Source organism: Bombus vancouverensis, chromosome 15, assembly GCF_051014615.1.
Source record: "Bombus vancouverensis nearcticus chromosome 15, iyBomVanc1_principal, whole genome shotgun sequence".
Taxonomy (NCBI): Eukaryota; Metazoa; Arthropoda; class Insecta; order Hymenoptera; family Apidae; genus Bombus; species Bombus vancouverensis.
The window spans coordinates 3,134,584-3,161,184 of record NC_134925.1 but is presented as its reverse complement, the minus strand read 5'-3'; the positions used below and the strand labels follow the sequence as shown (position 1 = coordinate 3,161,184).

At 32.7% G+C, this 26,601-nt stretch overlaps 1 protein-coding gene across 1 annotated transcript; it reads right to left on the bottom strand.

Moving 5' to 3' along the window:
- Window positions 1-3,485: 3,485 nt before the first annotated feature.
- On the bottom strand, window positions 3,486-26,074 carry kl-3 (dynein heavy chain 8, axonemal kl-3). Its single transcript, XM_076625075.1, has 65 exons — window positions 25,943-26,074; window positions 25,613-25,835; window positions 25,293-25,444; window positions 25,020-25,218; window positions 24,776-24,939; window positions 24,533-24,709; window positions 24,244-24,465; window positions 24,055-24,156; window positions 23,842-23,992; window positions 23,465-23,621; window positions 23,027-23,211; window positions 21,825-22,226; window positions 21,262-21,421; window positions 20,957-21,180; window positions 20,642-20,757; window positions 20,179-20,359; window positions 19,749-20,086; window positions 19,494-19,657; window positions 19,100-19,354; window positions 18,773-19,013; window positions 18,304-18,503; window positions 18,047-18,218; window positions 17,672-17,817; window positions 17,259-17,397; window positions 16,950-17,180; window positions 16,712-16,881; window positions 16,233-16,453; window positions 15,747-16,032; window positions 15,508-15,646; window positions 15,206-15,426; window positions 14,914-15,097; window positions 14,714-14,854; window positions 14,064-14,411; window positions 13,746-13,935; window positions 13,126-13,271; window positions 12,854-13,052; window positions 12,646-12,764; window positions 12,240-12,576; window positions 11,497-11,767; window positions 11,220-11,420; window positions 10,938-11,121; window positions 10,283-10,588; window positions 9,723-9,949; window positions 9,434-9,656; window positions 9,190-9,366; window positions 8,947-9,114; window positions 8,660-8,875; window positions 8,441-8,578; window positions 7,978-8,274; window positions 7,751-7,906; window positions 7,334-7,489; window positions 7,129-7,264; window positions 6,886-7,037; window positions 6,567-6,820; window positions 6,023-6,451; window positions 5,665-5,941; window positions 5,396-5,582; window positions 5,073-5,334; window positions 4,777-5,016; window positions 4,534-4,701; window positions 4,327-4,468; window positions 4,074-4,263; window positions 3,894-4,015; window positions 3,669-3,830; window positions 3,486-3,611 (listed from the first exon to the last, which is right to left on the bottom strand). Exons 1-65 carry the CDS (start codon window positions 26,072-26,074, stop codon window positions 3,486-3,488), a joined length of 13,101 nt encoding a protein of 4,366 aa, XP_076481190.1.
- Window positions 26,075-26,601: the final 527 nt, after the last annotated feature.

Here is a 26,601-nt window from a genome sequence, read left to right as displayed (position 1 = left end):
CTGACTATGTCTATGCGTAAGGCACACACTAAGGATAGAATTGACATGATCCGTGATTGTATGAAATTTCGTTTCATTAGCTCACGTTCAGAGATGCCAACCTCGAAAAAAATCACTATGTTTCCTAAACTCTCCGCGATTTGCTAAGTATAGCAGTAACAATATCAATAGTATAGTGATGTTAATAAGGAAGATCAGTAAGATCTTATTATATAAAGTGTTTGTTTACAACGACAGATTCAAATAAATGGAATTTTACCGTATATTAAATACAAAATTGCATACAGACATTATTAAATAAAATAACGAAAGTCGTGATATTGAATACTTTAACGTAATTTTATATTACAGAGTAGTGTGTGTAAAAACATATGAAATTTACATGTTTAATAAATAATTATTGAGTAACCATAAATAATTGGTATATGCTTAGAATTAGGTTAAGAAAATGTATAAGTCGATACAAAATAATAAATTTTATATTAATTATATTAATAATAATAAATACATCTTCTATTTAACTACTACGTATAAAATCAGTGCCAACGCAGTGTCTTCCACACTGATGAGTGACTACGAATGGAATTTAACTCTTCATGTCCTCTCAAAGTCAAGGAATCAAAGCGTGTTCATGGATTCGAGGAAGCACGTGCAATCAAATCAAAGGCAACGAGATCTACTCATCCAATCATGCGTGCTACGATCGGTAAGTCGTATGATTTGGTTCCTTTGGTAATGAGTTCAATGTTCAAATATGATCATTCGAGCTCAGATACGAACTTAAGCTCGTACGAGTTCTACGACATTCGCGCAATCTTCAATGGCTAACATTTAATATATGTTTATTGAAAGATATCTCTAAACTAGTATGTAGATCTGATAAAGTCGTTTGAAAGTTTTGTCTTTCAAAAAGTCTTGTCTTAATTAATTTCAATGCATTGTCATAACTTATAGTATTCTCTGATTTTGAAAAATAATTAATAAAGTTAATCGAGAATCAAACATAACATGGTTAAATGTTCTTGACGATTTTTTACATGCTGTACTCTATTCCCTTTAAATTACGAAGAGTACATATTTTACGAATAGATAATACTAACTTATGTTGTAATAATGTTTTAATCATTTATATTTTAATAACAATCATTACTCTCGCCAGCATATATGTATTATAGATGGAATCCTCACTACTTTATTATCAAATAGTTTTACATCTTCTGGCGCTCGATAACGTAAATCACAATTACTCGTGAATCAAATATAATATGTTTTTCCTCCCATATATGTACTTTTAACCAAAATATGGAAAGTGGCGACAGCTAGCGTAGTTTTTGCGAAATAACTAACGACACCTATTGATTCGCGCATTTGAATTTATCCCTGTGTTTTAGAATAATATATATACAGATACGCCATTATGGAAATTGTTAGATATGAGAACAATCGTGAATACGAGTATCTTACTTCTACAATTAGGATAATCTTAGATTCTTTAAATCGAAGCATCTATATCCGTACAAACACATGATAAAATAGATTGAAATAAGAAAGCGTGGCAAAGTCAACTCACCAGAAACGATGAAACGATGATTTCTATGATGAAAGGGACGCTGTTTAATTGGTCTTTTGTTCCGCGAGATTCTTTTCCTTCCTGCAAATACGCCAGGATTTCTAAAAATCGATACGCGAACCATACGCTACAGCAAGATATTTCAGGTAACAAAAGCAATTCAGACTATTCCCCGTGGCAAATGAGGCGCCTCCTGATTAACACACATTGGCTCAATTACACGGGTTAGTCGAGGGAACACGAAATTGCCTGCTATTAACAGAGGCACGAGGGTGGATAGAGACACGAGATATATCGGGCGGATTACACGATGATACTTTGAAAACCGACGAATGCAATCGGATGCACGCGGAAAAAATTTCTCGAATTAGCACCTTTTCGCACTCGCGTAACACGTATGCTATCGTACACACATACAACGATTGCGAACGAATGTAACATTTATAACCGTACATAACACTTTTTGAATATCCGCTTGTATCTCATAATTTCATTGAATAAAACGGAAACAAACAGAACAGTTGCAACACAAACGTTATAAAATTGAGATACTTTTAAAAAACTACGGTATTTTACGATTATATTATAAATCAAACGGAGGCCACTACACATTGCGTCGTATTAATTACACGTCCGATACGATACTGTTTCAAGATTTTCAAATATGAAAGGTGCTACGTGATTGGTCGAAAGGTGAGAGATGCGCAGTTCAACATAATTTTGAATCTGTAATAATATAAAACTAAATAAATGCAAAATAAATGGGGAATATTAGAAAATTTTAATGCATTTACTAATTTTATATTTATGAAAAATAGTTAAATGTTTACTATAGAAATAAATCATATTTTATATACCCATCTACATTTGATTGATAATATATATTAATATGTAATTGGTTATCGTTTCCTAAAGCAATAATTGGCGCCAATTACAAATACGATAAAATAATAAAATTTAAATTCATATGCAGATTGCAAATAAATTTAGTTTCAAACTATTTCTTGTTGACAATACAGATTAAAATCACGATATTAAAAATACAATAAGTAAAACGTATTAGTGGAAACAAATAACAAACTTTCAATTGTAATATTAGTTCTTGCCGCGCGAGAAATGTCGTAAACATCTGCCGCGAGTACTGATAACTGTTTTACTTTTATGCTTTGTTGTCTCAATTAATTTTCTTCATATTTTATTGCACCTCGTTATATCGTTAATTTATTGTTTAATGTAATATCGAAAAAAAATGTCGAAAACCAGCGAACTCAAGGAGTGCCTTCATTACGATTTAAAGTGACGGTAATTCACTAGCCATTTTGAGTTTGAAAATTTTCAACGATTCGAAAGTTTCCAACATTTTTATTCGTTACACTGTTCACGGAAGTTTCTCGAATAAATCAATGAAAATCCACAATTTACGCGCGCGCTCGCGCACATTTCAGAAAATTTAGAACACGAGGTGCCACCACGAGTTTTCAAGACTCGACATGGATAAATTCCCAGCGGTAATTCTTTTAACAATGATAATTATGAGACGACTTCGATCAAATGTAAAAGGTAAGTATTAATCATACCTACAATAGCTTAACAAAATATTTGTGCATTTACTGTAGAAAATTTTTATGTATGTACTGTATGGGTTATATAAAACATTTTGAAATTTTATTTCCACTGTAATGAGACACAACTATCATGATTGTACTGCTAAAATCTGAAATCAGTCTGAAATGTATATAGAATTTATATTTTCCTGTCAGATTCCTTATTTATAGTTTCTGGTAGTTTTTAAAATCAAATAATTATAAGAAGTATTGTCCAATAACAAATATCACATAAATCTCATAGAATCATTTGCATCATATTATATATTCTCTTGAAGCATGTTAATTTAAGAAAAGAGATACAAATACTTTTATTTTATATCACATAATAGAGCTACCCCGCGCAAGATCCAGAATTCTGGTGGTCTGCTTGTTTGCAACCAAAGTGGTGTAACCAATAGCACGTAGGTTCTTTGTGGTTTTTTATACACTGGACACTGTGAATATTAAAAGATAATTAATAAATTTAAAGGTTTTAGTACAAATATATCTACCTGATATAATTTTGGATCTTTATCAGGAATATTATATAAAGCAAAGATGTGAATGACAGGCATTAATACATATAGAACTTTATTTGCTGATTCACACAGTCTATTATTCCTTCTATCCCAACCAGCCCCTTCAAGAAATAGTCCATATATATAAACTCCCTCCTAGTACATAAAACAGTTGTTATTCATTAATGTATATATGATTTCACAAGATGATTAACATACTTGAGGTGCAACTTTAATTTCTTCTGCTGTATACCGTAAAACTTCATTATGTAAAGTTACATTATCCAATGCCCATCCTTTGTGAGCTCTTGTTACTTCTTGTCTCATTGCAGTTAGAAATCCTATGTAATTAAAGTTTAATTATTTGCAATTAAATTTCATTTGTAAATTATTATGTACCTTGAGGATTGAAAAATCCAGTCATCCAGAATTTGGCAGGTCTGTCAGTGTGCAACCAAGTAGAAAATTGTTTATTTCTGTCCAGTAGTTCAGTATACCAAAAACCAAGAGAGGTAGATTCCCATGATTTTGCTTTCCATGCTTTTGGTACTCTAGCATCATATATATTATCAAGAGCATCTCTCAATTCCTAAACATTATTTGCATGAGATGAATTTATAATGTTTAGTGTGGAATTAATAAAAAAAATTACCTCGCTCATTATAATAACACCTTCTATAGCAAGTAAAAGATCTTTTAAAATAACGTCCACTAATGTAATAACTACTTGTATTCTATCAATTTCTTGTTTCAGAAAAATAGTCATTGGTGCAGTGGCACCCAATATTCGCAATCTATAAAGTAATATCTCTGAATTAGTTGATGGAAACAATCATTTAGAAATATTATTGAGGTATACCTCTGTTTTACTTCAAATGGATCATAACTTGGTGGCAATTTCTTTAACATTTCCTTTGCTTGTCTAGATACAATTACTTCCCTAGATTCACCACCACCTACACCTGCTTCCTTTGGTTGTACAGATATTATAGTATCTAAAACAGCTTGTGTAGTATTACCTTGATATCTGCAGCATTATAAATTCCTCATAAATTCCTTTCGATACAGTTACAGCTGGAATATTGTGAGAAAATGTTCTTACGTAATGTTTGCATTAAGATGCAAACCATAAACTTGTGGTGGATCTATGGAACTCATTTCATCAATTACTTTCAGGTAGTCTGTAACTTGTTTATAAACTAAAACAGGGTATCCTTTGTAGAATACAAAGTCCTCTGAAAAAATTGCATCTAAAAACCATAATTTTGCAAATGTGTTCAACAACCTTTTGTCATAATCATCCGTAACACGACCTCCATACTGCACCTCTCCTATCATGTATCTAAAATTGTTTTTCATTTAAAATTATTTTTAAAAGAAATTTTTCTCTTGTATTACCTTATCGTGTGCCAACTTATTCCTTGTTTTACATCAAAATCACTCAAATGATTGTTAATGAACATGCAGGATGCCAGCCAATCTGATAGATTAAATTCATATGGTATGTTCCAACCAAGAGGTCCAAATTTTCTTCTCTCTTGCACAATAGTATGTAAAAACGATACTGTGTATATAATTGGTATATATTGTGGAGCATCACATTGATCTAACATTTCTTGACTCATTCCACTATATGTGGCAAGCAAACCTGCTCTCACACCTAACATGAAGGATGAAGGAAAATGTAGAAACAAGAAATTAGAGAATTATTCTTCCTTTACCTTGTGGAGGCTCATAAGTGTATTTTATGGACATTTGCAAAAGAGATATTGGAAAGTCCTTATGTGGTTCTGTAGTAATCCATATACGAAAATTTGGGTGTGGTTCCTCCATTTCCAAAATGAAGTTAACTAATTCTTGCATATAGTCCAAACCTAAGTGACAATTTTGACACAATGCCCAGTAACCCTATAAATTACTATATTAATGCATCACACATTAATACCTGTATTTTCACTTAATCTCTCTTAAATTTTTCATAAAAACTAACTTCAGTGCTTGCACTTTGAATCAATTTTCTTGCATGAACTTCTTGTCCTTGTCCCATTGAGATACTTTTACACATAATCTCCAATTTTTTAGCAAGGTGTTCTATACTGGGTGTAGGATCAGAACCCATACTCAAGAAGCAAATCATGGGAGTATTTGGTCTTGATTCACTGTGCATTACATCCAAAAGAGTAATTACAGGCTCTGCATATCTTTCTCCTAATGAAGTTGATATGTATTTTCTTGATTGTGATAGTGTTCTATCAATACACCATGCCCTAAAAATGTATTAAATACATTACGTACGATACTTTTTAATCTGTATACATGAAACTAAATTGAATGATCATTAGGACAACCTAATTAACAATAAACGTCGAAAAGTATCTAAACTGTTATAACCATCAGGTATCACTTCTTCTTCCGGAGTAGGTTTATCAAACCATTGCTTCCAAACCTTTTCAGAAGCTGGTACTTGAGAAGGAATGTATTGAAATTGTCTTAAGGCAGAAAGTGCAATCAAATTTAACCAGGTAACATCTGTAATCCATTTGCAAGGTTTTGGTGCAACAGTGTTTAAGTCCAAGGCTGCACCACCTTTGATAAAATACTGGAACTCATCGTGAGAAATAACATCACGTTGTAAATCAATCTTTAATGTCATCAATAAGATGAACATGTATTTATGAATTTCGTAAAGACCTCTTGCTTTGTACCTGAAGATTTCATATGTGAGGTATTCAATAATGAAATTGATTCTACGTTGATTAACTGGACTCTTCTCAGATCTAAATCGATCGAATAATTTTGTATTCAACTTTAATAATTCCTCACAAATTAAAGTATATTTGAAAAAATATATATATTCTTTAAATTAAATTAAATTATACTATATACGTATACCTTTCCATAGAAAGGTCGAAACGTTCTAAGAATTGAACGAGCGACGTTTGATACATGCAATTAACCAAAGACATATCGCAAATTAAAAAGTACAAAACACTGCCACGTGTTGCTACTGGTCGAAATTCTTCTCGAGCTAAATCGATTCTTAATTCTGTATCCTTTGCGATGCTTAACTGCTCGTTTATCTCGGCAGCTGTTTGTTTCGTGATATTTAGTACAGACATTAGTTCTACGTCTTCTATCAAAGGTCCCTGAAGACGAACAAAATATAATACACTTATTAACATTTACAAGTAAAGTAAAATAAGATACATACTTCTACGGTCGTCAATTTTTGTAGAAGATTAGCTTCTAATTCTTTGATCTTTCTATTATTCGCAGTTACATTTGCTATCAACTGTGTTTTTTCGTTTTCAAGTTCCTTTCTCTCTGTTAGGATTACTCTTCCTAATAACTGATCTTCCAATCCTACGAATTTATATGCAAATTTATTTAGAAAATTGATAAATATATGTACTTTATATTACATTATATCTAATTATTTATATTTGAAAATTACCTTTTATAGTGACAGTAAAATCGATTATAGCAGTACGTGCAAATATTTCTGGCGTATACGATGGATTGGGTAACTTCGTAGTAATGTAAAGTCTAAAATCCTTATGAATATCCACTTCTTTATCGCCTAACTTTACCTATAAAAATTATCGATATATATTTATGTCCAAACCATTTCTAAAACAATTTGAATGCAAGTGCTTTACCTTCAACGAAGTTCCTATCTTTATAAAGTTCTTTTCCAGCAAATTGTCCAAAACAGGATCCAATTCTTCTCCTACGTCGACGATTAACAATGGACGACCCAGAGAAACACAATCTTCCAAATAATTTCTAAAATATTTATGTGTGAGTAACGTTGCCTAAAATCAAACATCAAAATGCGTTAACATTCTACAATAAGTAAATTATACAAATCATTTCAAGATTAGGATATTCATGTATTTTAGAAAAAAAAATTCACTTTATCAGTTACTGATAATAGAAACATTTTTGAAACACACAAATTAGGATGAATTTTAGCGAAATCAAATACATACGTTCATCGAAATTGAATTTTTCGAACAATCTAATAATTAATTAATCAAATGTGAAAGGGTTAACATAGAAAAAGAAAGTTTCACCTGCAATTGAAATTCTTCTTCTTTCTTCATGATCCATGCTTTACCTTGTAGCTGAGGATCGATTAAGAGGGGATATCTGGTTGCTTGCGTTACTATAATTCCATTCTGAATGGACAAATCGTCCGTTGGAAGACCTTGCAAACTCCACTCTCCAATCTTTAAAATATCGATGCCATACTCTAACGACATTCTATAATTAACACATGTTAAGTTAATTTTTCACTTACAGTAGCAGTATCAGTCAAAGTAGCCGTAATATTTATTACGAGGGAAATCGGAATCTTTCGGGCTTGGATAAAATCAAACCATTGTCTCTGCAATAGAGTCCTGAATTCTTGATTGAAGGGCCCGCAATATGATAAGAAACCTATTAGAATCAATACATCGCCGACTAGACGATCTATTTCCGATTTAAAGATAGCAATTTGCTCCGTCCATCTTATTCTTTCGCCAGAAAGTCCCTCGATCATTGCTGTGGCTGTGTCTGTCTTCGCTTGACATATTTCTGCTAAATCGACTATTTTCTGAAGAGATAAATTTTATTTAAGAAACACACAAATTACGAGAAAGGAAGGAAAAAACAGAAAAGAGGGGAAAAAATAAAAAAAATATACGTGCTAAAAGGGAAGATCAAAAGGAAAGATAAATCATAAAAGTTCTTGGAGTATATATATTTTAAATATAAATTACTTGACGTTCTTCCATCACAGCATCGAACTCCTGTTGTACCACTTTCAAATCTTCGTCTTTCTCTCTCAAGACACTTTCAGCTTCCATTAAGTTTCGATTCGCTTTCTCGTATTTACTTTCTTGCACAGCCAAATTCGCCTGTGAATTAAAAATTCTTTATAGAGATTTTGTTTCTTTCGTCTTAATGATTTGAATTAGAAGTGAGTAAGAAGTAAGTACTTTTAGTGGAAGAACATCTTTATTTATTCCGTAGAATGTAACCATTGAGATGGTCCACTGAATGAGACCAGCAACGTTTCCGCAAGCTTGCTTCGCAGCTTCATAAGTATACAAATGATAATTTAAGTATGGTCGCATTAAGTCGACGGTTTCGGCGTTGATATTATCCTTTGGGAAATTTTGCAAATTGTATAAAAATCTAGTATCAGCCATCACCTGTAATACGTAAAGTAATAAAGAATTTATATGTATTAAATAACGAAATAATGGAATAACGATGGAAATACTTTTAAAGCTTCAGACCACGAAGGAGTTAAAAATTGTCGTTCGTAATCAGGTTTAACTGGTTCCAATCTTCTTCCAAACAGTATTAACACGCAGTCCATAATAAGAGTAATTAAATATGGTGGTTTTCCTAGTTTTCTTACTGTGGCAATGTCAGCAGCTTTTATAGTCTGAAATATATCACAAAATTGTCATTTAAAACCTAAAGTATCTAATTAATTTAAATTTATATAAAAGGAACCAACTTGCAAGGCAGCCTCCGCTTCCAATAAAGCAGGCTCCGCAGCTTTCAATTTCTGTTCTGCTGCCGCTTTTTCTTTCGCGATCACTTTCAAGATAGTTTCTGCTTCGTCCTTAGAAACCTGCACTTGTGCTTTCACCGCTTCCGCTTCGCTCTTCTTTTCATTCACAGTAACTAAAATCTACAAAATAATAATTTTATTATTAAATTTTATTAAAGTTTTATAATTAATATAAAAATATACGAACAGCTTCGACTTGCACATTCTTCTCAGCGATTTCTTGTTGATTTTGTTCCAAAACTTTACGCAATTCATCGACTTGGCCTGCAGCATCGATTAACTTACTTAAACCACTGCTCATACGATACGAGAGGATATTAATATTATCCAAACGTTGTTTGTAAAGTACTTTATATCCGCTTAGGAATGTTAAAAATGATTTTGGTGTTACGTATACTTCTCTTCGGAATCTATTCAGAAAAAGGATTATGTATATCTATATGAAAATGAATTAAGATTAATTTACATAACATTACCTATCGAAATATTGTGTGCAAACGTCATTCACATCATGATGTATATCTCCCATAACTTCCATCAACTGTTGTTTTATCTCTGCACTACATATTACTTTATATTTTTTTAAGAAATGATCACTGACTTCGTACAAAGCATCTTTTGGCCATCTCCAGAACCAGTTCATGGTGCAACCGGATATAAGACCAGGGAATTTCAGTGCTCGTGATCTGAACTTCTCACCAACCTGCAATTCAAATACGAATACACTTTTTATCAAACACACAAATGGTATTCTTTCTTTAATTAACCCTTTAATAGTATAGTCCAAAAATAGTAAAATAAATTTCACATTTTAATCGTCATCGTACCTAATACAATTATTAATATCTATTTCTTCTAAGAAGTTGAAAGCTTTGTATCTGATACCAGAAAAGACAGGAAATCCTGACAGTAACGAAACAATTATCTTTTAACTCGTTCATTCTGAATTCTTTGTTATTTTGTTATATTATTAGAATGTTAATAAGTTTTACGGTTTCATTATATTTTACATGAATTTATAGATTAAATCACTCACTGGTGAAAAACACAAGATCACATGTAACTGATCTCTCGCACGTGACAGGAAATAATCGTAAAGATTATCCGGAGTGGGTGGACGCCTTGGATCATCCTTCTTCATCATAGGCGTCACCGTCGTCAAAATCTCATCAAGTTCATCTGCTGGAAATAGATTTGCAACTTCACCAACGCTCAAGATATTATTAATATATTCCAGAAAAGCTTCCTCCTTTATGTCATTATCGGTAAATATGAACGTTTGTCCTTTGCTTCCTACACCAGCTGCACTATACACTTTTCGTAAATCCTCCAATAAGCTTGTAACACTATAACTCCTAGACAGAAACAATAATAGACAAGGATAAGATAGTAAAAATACCACGATTCATCATGGTGTAGTCATGAGCAGTATGAACATACTTGCTGGTGTATCAGAATATCTGATTTCTCTCGTACAATAATTTACCAATTAATAAGATTAGCAATTAAATTAGTAGTCTGTAAATTATACTTATACTTATAGACTGTAAATTTGTTTGATTAATTCAGTTGTACAAGAGGACCCTAGTCTGAAAATTATTTAGAAATTCTTTTGCTGCGATTACATACCTGGTTAACGTAATTTGATAGAAACTAAAACCAGCAATAAAAGAGGCCAGCCGAGTCAGGCTCTGTTTGCCTGATCCTCCAACACCTACTAGCATCGCGTTACTTCGAGGAACACCTAGGATTCTCGATATTCGAATCAGATGCACCAAAGCATCGTGAAAGAATACTAGATCCAGGTGCATCCCCCGAATGTATTCGTTGAATTGATCCATGTTTTGTCGAACTTTCGCAATCACATCCTCATAACTATAAAGAGGTTTTCATTTTGTTAACATTCGAATCCTTGATTAGTGTCATTGGAGTAAGCTGAACTGGTGAATTAAGTTTTTTAAGTAAAATTGAACCTTGGAATCTCTTCGTAAATCTTTGGCGCCTCGAAGACGAAGTCTTCCGGTTCATCTCCAGTAGGTTCCGGCGGTTCGCGTAGAAAGTTCACGAAATATGTTTCGACTGGTATATAGAAATTAAAATCAGAACCCAACATTTTCTCCGCAGTTTTTCTTAATGTACTTTTGAACCACTGGGTGTCCTCGTTATTCGTAAATCTAATAGCAATAAAGAATATAATTATGTCTGTAGTTTATTGAAAAAACTTTTCGGTTTACTCGTATGATAACCAACCGATCTGCAATCACTCGAGTACATTCGTGTTCCCAAAGCTTTAATAGTCTGCTTCTAGAATCACATTCAGCTCTTTCTATTCTGAGAATGCCTTCCCATATTCGTGACAAGTCTCTTAAATTAAAAATATAGTGGAACTTCGCTGGCGTTGGTAACATTTTACTTTTAGTCTGCTGCCATAGAACTCTCGTCAAAGGTATTAATTTTGGCAGAAAGCTTACAATATTCTCGTCGAATCTAGTACTACAGAAATATCCTTGTCCAATACTTCCTAAACATTTTTTCAAAACATTTATTAACCTGGTAATTTCCTAACCAAAGCTTCGATAATTACAGAATCAATAATTAATAAAGAGAAATTAATTAATCCCAGTTTAGTAAATCTACGTATTTGTAAATTATAAACGTGGTATCGTTTATTTTTAATAGGAATGATACGATGCACTGAAACAAAAATTACAAATAAAGAAATTATTTATAAATCTCTTGTCTTTGTATGCGTCGTATCATTTCCATCAAAAATAAACTGTCTTGTAATTTAAATTTGTCGATGTAATCTACGCGATGTAACCTTGCCATTATCGTTATTACATTTATATTGCATATTATAATTAAATATTACCGAGTTATTACAAGAAAAGAAAATAACGATTTGCATGGAACGTAGAAATTCATTAATAGCTGTTTTAATGCTTAATTAGAACATCTGTTTATATATTATTTCGCTAATTATATGCTCTTACTGAAAATCGTGTCCATAGATTTGTTGGATGGTAATGTACAGTTAAAAATATTGAATTGTCTCTTGAGCCGTGGTGGAATATCGTTTCTACCGCCGCCAGGGTGGATCATAGCTGCTAACAACTGAATATCCTGTATAATGCAGAAATCGCCTGGCTTATCCAGGGAATAAAATCCTTTATACTCCATCAGTTGACGAACTATCTCGTTTGTAATTTGATCACCCCATTCATTTATCTCAGGCATATTTATATCGTCGATGAAAATGGTCATTTTCCGACCACCTGGCGGTCCGTAAGTGGTACCCACCCTTTTCTCGACGTAGCTCTCAAACACTCGCTACGAATCGTATTCCGTTACTTCGTAACTTATCGTCTATACTAATTTTCTGAATTTCGAGTTAATTACCTGAACCATATTAGGGGTTGATGCAGAAGAAAAACTAAAAGATTTGAATAGGTGTTCTTCTGGATCGTAATGAGACATGAAGCTTTTGATCATGACTGTTTTCGCCGTTCCTTGCTCTCCTATGATTAGTAGAGTCGTTTAATAGTTAATGATTAATAAATTACTAATCTCTTAAAAAGCAAGCTTGCGACAGTGATGTGATTGATACCTATTAGCAGCACTGCTTTTCCTTGTTTTGCAATGATATCGATCAAAAATAAGGTTCTTGCATTATCTATGTTAGGGACTAAAATAGTGTAATATTTTAAAACTTCGTCCGAAGGATAAATAAATTCTGGGACCTTTTCGGACCAATGAATCCACTGGCCATCGTCTGACACCAGATATTCAAAGATAGTTTCATCTTCCTACGATAACCATTATTTCACGGTATAATTATGCTTGTTTCCATATCAATTAATCCCATGTGCATAGTACTACCTTGCATTTTGGCCAATTACATTTCGATTGATGATTAAGTAGGAACTCCTGCAATGCGTTACGTTCGTCTAATTCCAATACCGCTCCCAGACTCCACATTAGCGAGAATAGGAATATCTTTTCGATGTGATACTCTGGTAGTGTTCCTGAATCACGTACATTTCAATTAAATCCCTTCACGTAACAAACTACACTTGCAAAGGTGTGTAAAAGTTTTCAGTCCGATAGATTTTTCAATTACATGTAATTGTCGAATTTTACAAAACCAGTTTGTTAGTTGACAAACCTATCTTATTAACTTTATCTTCAAATTTCTTAATTTATAAATTACAAATTAGTCGAAGATGGTTCTGATAGAAAAAGATTCGATGTAATGCAAGCAATAAAATTAAAAAAAATAAAGATAATAATATACATAATACATACATAGTAAATAGTTAAATATATTATTGCTATGTTTTTGATAGATATTTAATTTGAATTTATAACCTACCGAGCCCATAAAAAAGTGTCAGTTTTAATTATTAATTGGTTATTACTTTTTAACTTTTGATTAAATTCAAATATTGTTCTTACTCTGATATGAGCAATATAATAGTATATGGATAAAAAATACGTACTAGCCGTATCTTTATTTGTACCAAGCAAACCATCCAATAAATCGATACATTGCCTTATATAAAGAGCTTCCAGGAGATGCATTGTTGTCGGAAGCTTCGTTTGAACGAAGGTATGAGCATCGTTGTAAATTTTATTAAAGAAATTATTCAACACTTCTACTTGTGCAGGCGGTTGTGTCTTGAACCACCCCTGAGTATTAACAAAAAGATATTGAATACTGTTACATCTTAAAACGCAGCCGAAAGTATGTATCAACAACAAAGCTGTTGAAAGCTTAGATACAAGAAATAGTAAGAAATATGTAGTTTTGAAATTACTTGTAGAATGGGGGTCCATTTTAGAACAGAAGCGCTTATGAACACCATTCCCATGCGGGATATCGTGGCTGGCGATGCATTATCGACATTATCTGGCTCAAAGACCAATTTAGTGTTCGACGCCATAATTATACGATCGCCATTCGCTAAAGTCAATGTCTTATTATCATCCAGCACCGAATTTAAGTTCTCAATCCATACAGCATCCACAGGGCCATCCAAGACCATCCATAAATTTTCTGTTTTCTTCGTCTGTGTCGATCTTCTCCATATAGTAGAGAAAATTCCATCTGTCCAATCATTTGTCGCTACATCCAGTCTACCAAACATCTGAGACGCGGTTATGGCCTAAGGAAATTGTTTCGTTACCAAATTTAGTTCACTTGCTGCAAATTACTTACTAAACACACCAATGCATTGTTCATAGAATATTCTCGACTATTTTATTTTATAAGATTTTTTTCAACTTCTTAATATATTATGTATATTATGTAATTCATCGACTAGAATAGCGGTAGAATTTATCAAAAATACGTGCAATGATAATCCGCTGTTGCACGGGTAGCTTATTCAGAATCTTATTTAGACATTAACGAAAAAATTGATTGATCAATTAGTAATTAAAGGTCGGTGTAAAGGAAGACGCTAACTTTGGGATTCATTCTGACTTCTTTATGGGGCATGCCCATTTCTGTTAAAGCTTTCATAAGAGCCCACATGCACATGGTTTTCCCGGATCCTGTTGGTCCGAGCACCATCAAACCATGACGAACCAAAGACGTTTCGTATAACTAGAGATATAAGGAGTATTATTATCTCGAATAGCTCGATGTTCAATTGCGAAGTTTACTTGAATTGTTTTCAAATTCCACTCTGCATGATTCATTATGCCAAGAGCGGCAGTTGCATTTGCAATTGCTTTCTGCAGGTCCTTGTATGTTTGAACTCTGAGTTTGATTCCTGGGAACATATCTTCGATGAGAGACATAAACAAGGGTTCGTCTTCGTCTACCAACTTTGATAGATTCATGTCTCTGCAATATCACAGTGAAGATAGAACTTTGTTATTGTATGATAAAGGCCAGAGGTTTGATTTCCATTGGAACATTTTCCAGTATCAGTAACTGATGGATTTGTTTTACCTTAAAACTCTCATTAAGGTAGTCTCTTCAGAATCGGTGGGATTCGCTCGTTTCTGCGCACCAAGAGTTCGCAAACAGGATAAAATGTTTCTCAGACCGAAATCATAATGCACTTGTTTGCTTAATTGTTCTTCGCATAGTTTGTACAAAGTAAAAAATTTTCGTGCTAGTAAAAGGTTCTCCTTAAAGCCACAGGCTGCCAATTTTACACGCATAATAATCTAAACGAACGAATAATCATCAATGCAATAATTTATATCGAACATTTATATTATAGCTGTATCATTTTTACGTGATAATACTTGTCTATCGGGAACCATCATAGCAACGCTTCTAAATTGTATCTTTAAATTTTCTGGCAACTCTTGGCGACCAGCGTAGCCAGGATTCATAGTAATGAAGATCCCAAACTCGTAGTTTAATTTGTATACTTCACCGTCACTGTATGATACATATATTTCCTTAGTAATTTAAATTATAAAATTACTTAAAACAGAAACTGTACTTGAAACTCTATAATCTGATTGATATTACAGAATACCTAAAAAGGAAACTTGTTTTTCTTTCCCTTCTTGTTGTGAGTACGATCGCTATTTGCTGAGCAGCGACGGATAGAACCGGCAAATCGATGCGATTAAACTCGTCGAAGCAGCCCCACGCTCCGGCCATGGCTAATCCTTTAAATATTCTGCCCAAACCGCGGAAATCCATTTGGTCCGAGCAATTAAATACCACCACGTACTTTCCAAGGGCTTTCCCCATATCCTTTGTGGTTTCTGTTTTGCCAGTCCCAGCTGGTCCCGCTGGTGCACCTCCAAAATTCATACCTGGAGTACCAAGTTTAAAAAATGATTGATAATAATTGAAAATTAGAACAGGCTCGACATACTTAGAGAAGAAGTATTCTTCTATAATTTAAGAATGACGATATCCCTTATTAAAAACTCATATTTGTATAATTGCGACGAAGGAAAATAGTTATTAATTAAAGAGACTTGCTTCACCCGCACTTTAACGATAGTCTTACCTACAGCTTGAGCTAACGTTATGTAGCATCTGTCGGTAAGAGGCGTAATGGCGAGTCGATCAGTGCAACCTAGAAACTCATTCTGATAAACAAAATCTATGTCTGTGATTTTTATAGGAACATCTTCTGTTTCGGTATCGTAATAATATCTACACTGCTTCAACCACTCGAAGTCGTGCACATTGCGAACTCTCATCTGACACATTTCGTCGAATATGTCTCTGGAAAATTCGTGAAGATATTTATCGGCTCATTTTTCCAGTACACGAATAGTGGGTTATATTATTCATGATATTTTAATGTTCAATATTTTCGATACAAAAGAATATAATAGAAAAGAAAAACAAGGCGTAAAATACTATAAAATAAATTCTTAATTTTCTTCGAAAATTCCAATCATAGTTTTAATTTTCTCGTAATATGGGACACGACGATAGACACACCTCTGATGCACATGAATAGTAATCAAGGCCTCGTATTTTGCTCTCGCGTATTTCGACAAATCCTTAACAGTCACTTCAATGAGACTGTTTAATAATTCGAGGAACCATTGATTCGTTCGCTTCATTATGGTTCTGTCTCGTCTTACTGTATTCAGAGCTATTTCAGAGTTGCGAGTCCATAAAACTTGCAAGACTAATAGGCCTACCTGTTAAGATGTAGTATAATTTACAATCGAGAAAAACAGGAAAATTATCCAAATAATCGAAATTTTACTTGTAAAATCGAATTGTCTATCAATTGTATAACGTCAAACTCTTCGTAGGTGAGAGCTTGCAGCCCTTGGGAGATTACACTGCCAACTGAGAATTGATGAACCGCTAACAAAGTGTTCAACCAGTTCTCTACACCCCCTGAACATATAACATCCTTCTCCATTAGTACCTTCTCGCCTTCGCGCGAATACATAGCTACAATCCTCTCATACTCTTTTTCGTGAAACTCTAACTGTAATTGTGGAAATCTAAATTGTATCTATGAATCTAATTGTAGGAAGAAGAGAAAATAGTCTGACAGTTTCGTTACTCTTGCTGTGTTGTCGAAGAAACCATCGAGATATTTCTGTATGGTATGGCAATCTGCTGCTTGACCAAGTATTTCCAACAAGGTGGGATCTGATATGAAGCAAAATCTTGGAAATACGCTTCGTTTTGTTTCCAAGTATCTGTATAAGTATCATATATTATTTTATTTTAATTAATTTAAGTCATGTTAACCCTGCTGCATTCTTTAAACCATGTTTAACCAGATCGTATTGTTATATTGTTAGAAAATTTCTTGAATTTGGGAAAAATGTGCAGGCGTCTGAATTTTATGCTAAAAAGATTATGCGGGAAAGATCGATTTTTCAATCGAAACTGAGAATGGTAATTGAAAGATAAAAGATTTTAGAAACGAAGCTGGGTTAATAATAGAGGTGTTCGAATCAGATTTGTTACCCGCTGAGAGACTTCTGACACGATTCCAGCTGTTCCAATAAATGTGGCAAGAATTGTCCCATTGTTTCGTCTCCTGTGCATGTTTCCACTGCGTTCACGTTTTCACGTGCTCGATACATTATCTTCACCCAAGCTTTGTCGATATTCTAGAATATTTAAAATGTAATTTACGATTTTCTGATTTTTGGAATTTAACCCTTAAGAAGTATCAACCAATGTGAATTTTGTTTTAATACCATCGTCCAGACTTGACTTTATTAATGTCTAAAATAGAGAGGATCGATGTCTAAAATGTATTAGAGTGAAATTTCAAACATAATAGCATGGACGTGATTTTCTTCGATAATAGCTTTTAAAGATGAATTGATTACTTACATTGAAACGTTTCGCCTCTGCTGGGAGTTGTTTCGATATATCACCGCCAATGAACACCGCTTCTAAATAAGCCCATAAATTCTGTACAGTCAACCATTTTGCTAAAATTTCGGAGGTGTTGCTGAGCTTATTTTGCCACAATTGTATGTCCTTTTTGAAATACGCATTATATCTAAATTATATCATATAGATTGTAGTAATATTATTGACTCGAGATTAAATATTTTTTCGTCTAATTTAAACAATCGATTAAATACCGATTTGCCAGGAGTGAACTGATGATCATTAAACTGTCTTCCAGTTGAGATATTATCTCGATCGTTTCTGTGCCTTTTAAAAGTAATTCTCCTCTTTGCTTAAACGTGGAGAACTGTAAATCTACGGTAGCCCATTCTGCTATAATTTGATTCAGTTTACTCTCTATATCTTGCTCCTTCACCGCACTTATGCATATATCCTACGAAAAGTTAAAAATTCTATTAATTATCGTTATGATTATTACCATCGTCTTATTAAATCATTCTATCATCTTTCTATTAAATATTTCATATAATATAATAGAATTCTCATCATAAAAAATTGTATTGCTTTAAACATAGCTCTCAGAAATCTTCTATTTATGAAATGACCTAATTACGTAAATAATTCTGTAATATACATGTAATACATAATAAATAGTAATTAATTAGGAGAGATAGATATTACGTGTTTCGATTGAAATCATACCTCAACTTCATCTTTGTACTTCAACAAAGGTGCCTGCATCACGCTAGCCAAAGTAAAAGTCTCCGACTCGACGTCAAAGTGGTATTTGCACAACTTCGACATTCTTTCCCAGTGTCTTTCTTGCATCGCTTTATTAGCCATCATCTCTAACAATGGGCAAGTCTCGTTGAAGTCATCGATCTTCTTCTTCAGCTCGATATAAGCTGGCCAGTCTCTCATAGCCTTTGGTAATCGCCGACATCTAACATAAAATTGTAAAGTCAAGTTACGTGCTGTGCTTACATAACAACGAACAAAATATCAAGAAATAGTAGAACTTGTAGCGACCTGTTCTGAAAATCGGCTAATTCAGTCATTATAGATTCGATATCGATGTCTGACCAAGGTATCTCGTAGTAACCGTCGATCGTTCGTATCACTTGCAAATACAAGGAGTATAACTTCTGCAGTAAATTAATTTCCCTCTTCCTTTGATGAAGAGCAGGGTAGTCTGTTATTTCAATGCCGAATAAACTTTCCCCGCTACTGTAAGTTTCGTACTTCTCCCATAACTCATCGAGAAGAGCTTGAAAGAATATGAGCCTAGAAAAATCAAATAAGAATAATAAAGCAGTTATGAACCGGGAATGATATTTACGTTTCTATTTATTTAGCGCTAGAACTACCGATCTTTGATATAATTGTGTTCTAATTACAATAATCTATTATTCATAAATAATACCGATCACTAGCTTCTTTAGCCGGTATTCCCTCAACCATAGGACCATTCAGCTCAAAATCGAGATCAAAATGAATTACTTGTTGCTTAAATATCGCAACACCATCTGTCAGTTCCTTTTTCAATGGCTCTTGCATTTCGCATATCTTTGTTTGTACCTGTTTCGCCTTATAATATCGAACAATTCATTATTCAAAATATTATCGCGTAATAACATGAACGATATGCGATGAATGATAATTTTTCATAAATTATTACCGTGTTCAACATGTTTGTAAAATTGTACCGTAAACTGTCCACAATATCCTGTTCCTCCTTCGAAATAGAGATGTTGAACCTCCCCATTAACGTATACGTTTCCTCGATCAAGATCAATTCTATATCCAACGATATGAAATCGTCTCGTATCTCACTCAAACATTTCATTGCAATCCTCACGTCTTCCAGGTCCTTTATTTCTCTGACCAGTACCTTATTCTTTTCATTTATATATTCGGTGATCCTTTTTAATTTCTCTTTATAAGTCGCAGATAACTTCTGTCCCAATGACGTCTTCCATGCGCGTGCTTCCACTAGAAATGCTAATTTCAGTTTGTCTAAAAATTCAAATTTCCCATAAATACATAAAGATCCGCTATCTATTCGTCGCCAAACAAGAAAAATGACGAAAAATATATTAGATTATTACCCATGCTAATTTCTATAGGCCCAACTACGTGTTTCGTTGGCAAATTTTGAATTTCAGCGACTAAATTGTCATACTCCACGAACTTTTCTTTGATCACCTGAGTGATGGGCTCGGAATCGACGAAATTTTGAACGATATTGTCCCTGTTTTCGGACCATATGTAGGAATACTGCAAGTAGATCTACTCGAAAAATGATTTAAATAACTCAAATTGAGTCACATGTGTCATCCTTTGCAGCTGTATGTATACACATACAGACATCTCTCGAATAACTTGATCAATCGCTTTCACGATATTAAAATGTGTTATTCGAGACTCAGGATACGTGCAAATTTCACGTATACAGAAATTTCCGAGAGTTTTCTCGAACTTTTAACATGTTATTTAATATCGATGTAGCTCAGATGTTATCCGAGATTTGCTTGTATATTTAAAATTGGATGAAAAGAAAAATAGTAGTACATTGGCAATTTCATCGACGTCTTGCTTCATGGCGAAAATTGCACCTTGCAGGCTCATTACGCTACGAACTATCTCTTTATGATCTGATATGATCTGATAATAATTCTTCCCAGAATCTACAATGTCTCCTATATGAATAAGTCATTAATGTATATACGGTTATAAACATCGAAGAGTCTGTTACAATAAAGAAGTATTAAATTAAAAAAAGAAAGTAACAGCAAATATGCAGCTTTGTTAAATGATGATACTATCACGATCATCGTTAATGATGTTTTCAATTCGCTATTTTCGTTTCTTCCGCGAAAAACAAACCTTGGAAATTTGTTACGATACTTCCAGACTTTAGACTAGTAGCATAACGCTGTCCCCATGCTGTAATTCGTTTGTGATTCTCCAATAAACTAATTACTAATTTTCCAAAATAATACTGCAACTCTTCTATTGGGGGTACTATCACGATGTTTGGTATTTGCAAGACAAATGTTGTTAAAAGTATCGGTGATTTCTGATTCGATTCGTTATCTTCCATCAAATGGCTGTAGGTATAAAAAACAGAACACAGGTCATTTTTTAGTAACGTTATCTCATCAGCAAATTGTAGATGCAATCGAATGAACCTTATATTAGTGACTTTTCTCTTTAATAATTCGAGGGAGTTCTTGGTGCATTTTACTAAGGCTTCTACGAGCTTATTATGGAAATAAGCAAATAATTCCATGCAATCATTGTGCACCTTGTTTATATGGACTTTACGTGTTCTCTCGATAGGGGCAAAACCTACGATTAGTTGATAGATATGGATCATTATATTTGCGAATCATACAAGATGTTTAACCCCTTAATATGACGTTTTTTACGTTCTACACAGATTACATGCCTGTAGTACTAAAATTTTACTGTAACATTATGTAGATTGTATTTAATCTCTTATGAGATGAGATCTTTTTATCAGAAAACTTTCCGTCTTAAATTAATATTTATTTTAACACAATGTTCGCTATCCTGTTCTTCTTCTTAAATCTTTTAGACGAAATGCGCAAATAAAAACACAATAATTACTTGCAATTAAAATCCAACAGCAAGATAATTAAATTGTTGCAACATGTGCAGCGGAATACAACAAAATTATTAAAGGATTAATTATGTAATAAGGTAATTAAAATTAATCAAAAATGGACACCTGGCTCATATTTTCCCTTTGTCAATTTCGTCTGTGAGATATGCCTTTGTATTTTATCCGGATCCATCCAATTATATTTAACATCCTGAACAGTCTCGTCGATTATAAAATCCATAAACTTGTTAATAATAGCCGTAACAGCTTTCTCTGCTGCTGATGATTTAATTTCCAAATCAGCCGCTACTGTAAGCCCATAGGCGATATTATCGTCTAATAATTGTGTAGGAGTCTTTGCATGGTCATCGAGTTGTAGTAAAACAGCTTCTGATATGGATTCGAAAACTTCGTCAACCCTTGCTTCTTTCATGTCTTTTATCTCTTTAACAAAAATCTGCACCGATGTAAGCGAGTGCCTTATTTCGTCACATACTTCGCCAATGTTTAAGGACGTCCATGTAATTACCGATAGACAAGGTTGAAAGGCAATCTCGAGATTAACGAGAACGATTTTTATCAAAGTCAAAAACAATATTGGTATTGTTCGTCTGAAACGTAGGAGAAAAATCTGGGATGTAAGATCGTTTCCTATTATATATATAAATATTCTTATATCTAGTACAGATTAAATGTTTTTCACTGCTTTTTATTTTCTATTTATTATACAGAGTATATTTTATCGGTATAATCAAAGAGAAAATGTTATATAAAATCAAGCCATTTAAAGCTTCATTAAAAATTTATAATGGAAATATAACGATTAGATGATGACCTAATAGTCAGCAGAATACCTCTCATTCGAGGCAGTGTACCTTAATGTATTATTTTCATCAACCAACTGTTTCACAGTTTCATACGACGAGGAGATTTTATCTTTACAAAATGTTATTATCTGTATAAAATCTGGCACTTCCAAATCAAACCTAGCCATGTGTTCTGATTCGCGTATCACCTCTATGATGTACGAATCGAAATTCAAATGATACTTATTCGTATCTGGATGTCTTATTATCAAGGGCGAAGCCAATGCCAATCGAACCTATCGATTGAAACATTTAGTAATTTAATCATAATTTTATTCATCTTATCGTATTCGACGATTATACTTACAATTTCCGAAGAATCATACCATGATTTGTGATATATCATTTCATAGTGTATAAAGACACTGATCAAGGCATTGTAAATTTTAATGCATCTCTGCATGTGATCGTGGCTAATTACTCTTCTACATTCTTTATATATTTCCATCGGGCTTTCGATACGTCTGAAAAGCTGTCGAATCCATAAAATACGACCAGCAATAGGTGGAACGTTTCGTGGTATCGGAGGATCCGATCTGTCTTCGTTGTATCTATCTCGTACGTCCTCGATTTCTTTTTGAAACAACCCTGTAAGTTCTAAATACTTTCTGTCGATTCTCAGATGCTTAAACTTCAATTTTTGGAATCTATACAAATCGTATATTTGTGATGTAATAACGATTAACACTAACTTAGATTATAATGCAATATGTGAAATTTTTCTTCGTATTTTTATTAAAAATTGGTAATTTTTTGCCATACTTTATTGTCTTAATGATTAGCATAAATCATATTAAAGATATTGCCAGCACTATTGACATGGATATACCATTTGTCCCATAATGATAAGATCAACCAAAAATTTTCAATTTTGATACGCTATGTTATATAAAATGATACCTTGCCACTACTCTCAAAGCTTCCGTTATGTTTGGCGTTTCCGACACGCTTTTATAGAAGAAGTTCCTTAATTCTACCTCTGTCTCTGCCACGTTTTTCTTGTAGTTATCATAATCAGAATCAAAATATGGTTTTCTATGATTTAATGGATCATAATCTTTAGACGAAATTTCCTGAAAGAAACTCGAGAATTTGTTTGCGAATACGTCTATTCCCTCTATTGCAGAATTATAAAGAATTAGATACGTTAAAGTTGTTTGCAAAACATCCATGATCTGAAATATATTTAATTTACTTTTTATGATTTTGCTCAAAATGATAGGATTATATTATAGGATTTTAATATAATATATAGTAGGATTTAAATATTTTATCACTGACTTTTATTATTCTCGCTTTGAAGGTATTAAATTTTCCGAAAACATACATTTCAGATACTTCGAAAGGTTTTTCATCGGCAGATTCTCTCACTTCTTTGCACATTTCATTGTAATATTCATAGTATTTTTCACACAGTTTAATGCAATCCTATAATAAAAAGATTTTGTAGTAAATCGATTTACTTAGAATTTTTTTAAATTAATATTTGCCTTTATCTTGGATATCATGACTGATTTAGCATCGTTCCAAACATTTATTTTGCCATCCTCTGTTAAGTATGCTTTGCACGCTAAAATCATTTGATTCGTCATCTGGAAAATTGATAATCAAATCGTTGGAATTTTATAGAATATATGGAGATACACATATTCATTTTTATTATGTTTCTACGATGGTACTTTTACAAAAACTGCTGTGATCATTCGGCTGCTATTAAAGAATCGAGAAGTAGCGTATATCATTCGTATAACATACATGAGAGGGGGTAAATATTCTCCCATTTTTGTTGGATCAAGCCTGTACAAAGGTTGAGTAAATTTTTCTAGTGCATACAAATATTTTACATTATCTTGTGCGAGAATTTGGATCATTTGAACGTGTTTTTCCAACAATTTCCATTTCTGTGTATCAAATCTGAATTAATTTCTAAGCTTTAAATAAAAAAGGATATCTCGTAATTAAACATACTTTTATATGTTTCGATCTTATTTTTTTTAAAAAATCTATATATTTTTGGGTAAATGGAGATTTAATGTGTTCAATAATTGATGAAAAACGAGCTAACAATCTTCTCCAGTAACTGAGTTCTGCATTTGGACCCATTGTTTCTGTTTCTCTACGTAATTGTTGACTCTGAACAATGGCCTATATATCCAAATACATATAATTTTTTAGTGGATTAAAATAAAATGCTACACTCATAAACTTTACCCGTTCCATACTTTTCATCCATAATTTAAGATTATTTTCTATAGCTTCTATAGCTTCTGGGTTAGTAAGACTTTGTTTATTATTTTCTGGCAATTCTATATACTTATGATAGGCCTCCCAATCGGTGTAAAATTTTATTGTATTTTCTAAATCTATTTTAGTCACTAAACAAAATATAGAAATAGTAGTTTCATTGTATAGATATAGATATGGCTTTAAATGATTATGAGTTGTACTCTCTTACTGCTTAGAAATTCACAAAAGTCTCTAAAATCACAAATAAAATTGTTCACAACTTTGTCACCAGTTTCACATTTTGACAATTCACCCCATACTTTATTAGCAATTATTGCTGGTAAATTTAGCCTTAAAATTAAATCTGATATGGCTGCAAGTGCACTTCGAGATACTGGGTCAACTTCTGCATATGCATAATATGCTTCCTGTTCAAGAATTCAGATTGAGAATACATTATAATGTACAGAAATAGTTTTGCACAACCATACTGAAAACCTACTTCATGAAGATGCTTTGTTTCAAAATCAATGTCTGATTTCAATCTATAAACTATAACACATTTGCCAGAAAGTTGTTCTGTAGAACCATCAGTAACACAACAACGTATTACTTCAGTTTCACGCTCATATTGTGGATTCCATCTTCCTGATTCTATTTTTTTTTTATATATGTATATACATATATATATATACACACACATATATATATATATATATGTATATTCAATATATATATATATATATATATATATAAATATTGATTATATATTCAGATTAAAATTTAGAAAAATATGTATAATAAAAGAATAATTTATGATACCAAATGGAGGTGGTTCCATTGGTTGATAGTGTATAAGAATTGCACGCTTTCCATCTTTAAGGAAGAAACTATCAAGAACATTGATATATTCGTCTTTATCAATGATTCCTTCTTCTAAAGTATCTGGATCTACATTTAAAATAAAAGCAGCAACTTCCAAGACCTGTCTATGGGTTGCTTTAAGCAATGCTTGTCTAGCATTTCGATTCTCCTTAAATTTGGCCTATTCATACAATAAAATAATAAAATTTAAATGAAATAGTCTACTAAATAATATTTATATTTTCTAGTAAAATTGACAATTTGTAGTAGTTTGTATGCTTTACATACAAGTCGTTCTTTTAAACTTTCAGTAGGTAATTCTTCTAAACCGACTCTTCTTTTTAATAATTCAGCAATGCGACGATCAATCGCAGGTTTTGTATAATCTCGAGCTGCAAAATATGCAGTTATGTGTGCCATTATCTTAACACATGACAAAAAGTCTCATTACATTTGGTATAAAGTGAACATCAAAGTATGTGTAAAAATTTGAATAAAGGGGAAAAAGCAATTTTTATCGGGTGTATAAAAAAATGTCTGGATATATAGAAATTATGCAAAATTGTAAATTTAAACTAAGAAATATGAGGACTTATGTATTATCGAAAGATAAGAAAATTCATTTTAGTATATTTTTCTTTTATTTATTTATGTTAATATAAATTTCGTGAGGTTTTCGTAGATAATTATGCACAAATAAATAAGCAATTTAAAATTTCATTCGGAGATGCGCATTCAAAACAATAAGCATGCGCATTAGAGTTACTGTGCACATGCAGTTGCAGTGCACGTCAAATTAGAAAGGTTACAGCAGACAGCATAAATAAAACTATATCTACAAGGAATAATATTACGATCAAAAACAGTCAATTGTAAATCATTCAAAGTGGCATTGCTTCTTTTTCTATTAAATTAAAATTTCATTACGAAATATGCAAGATATGTAT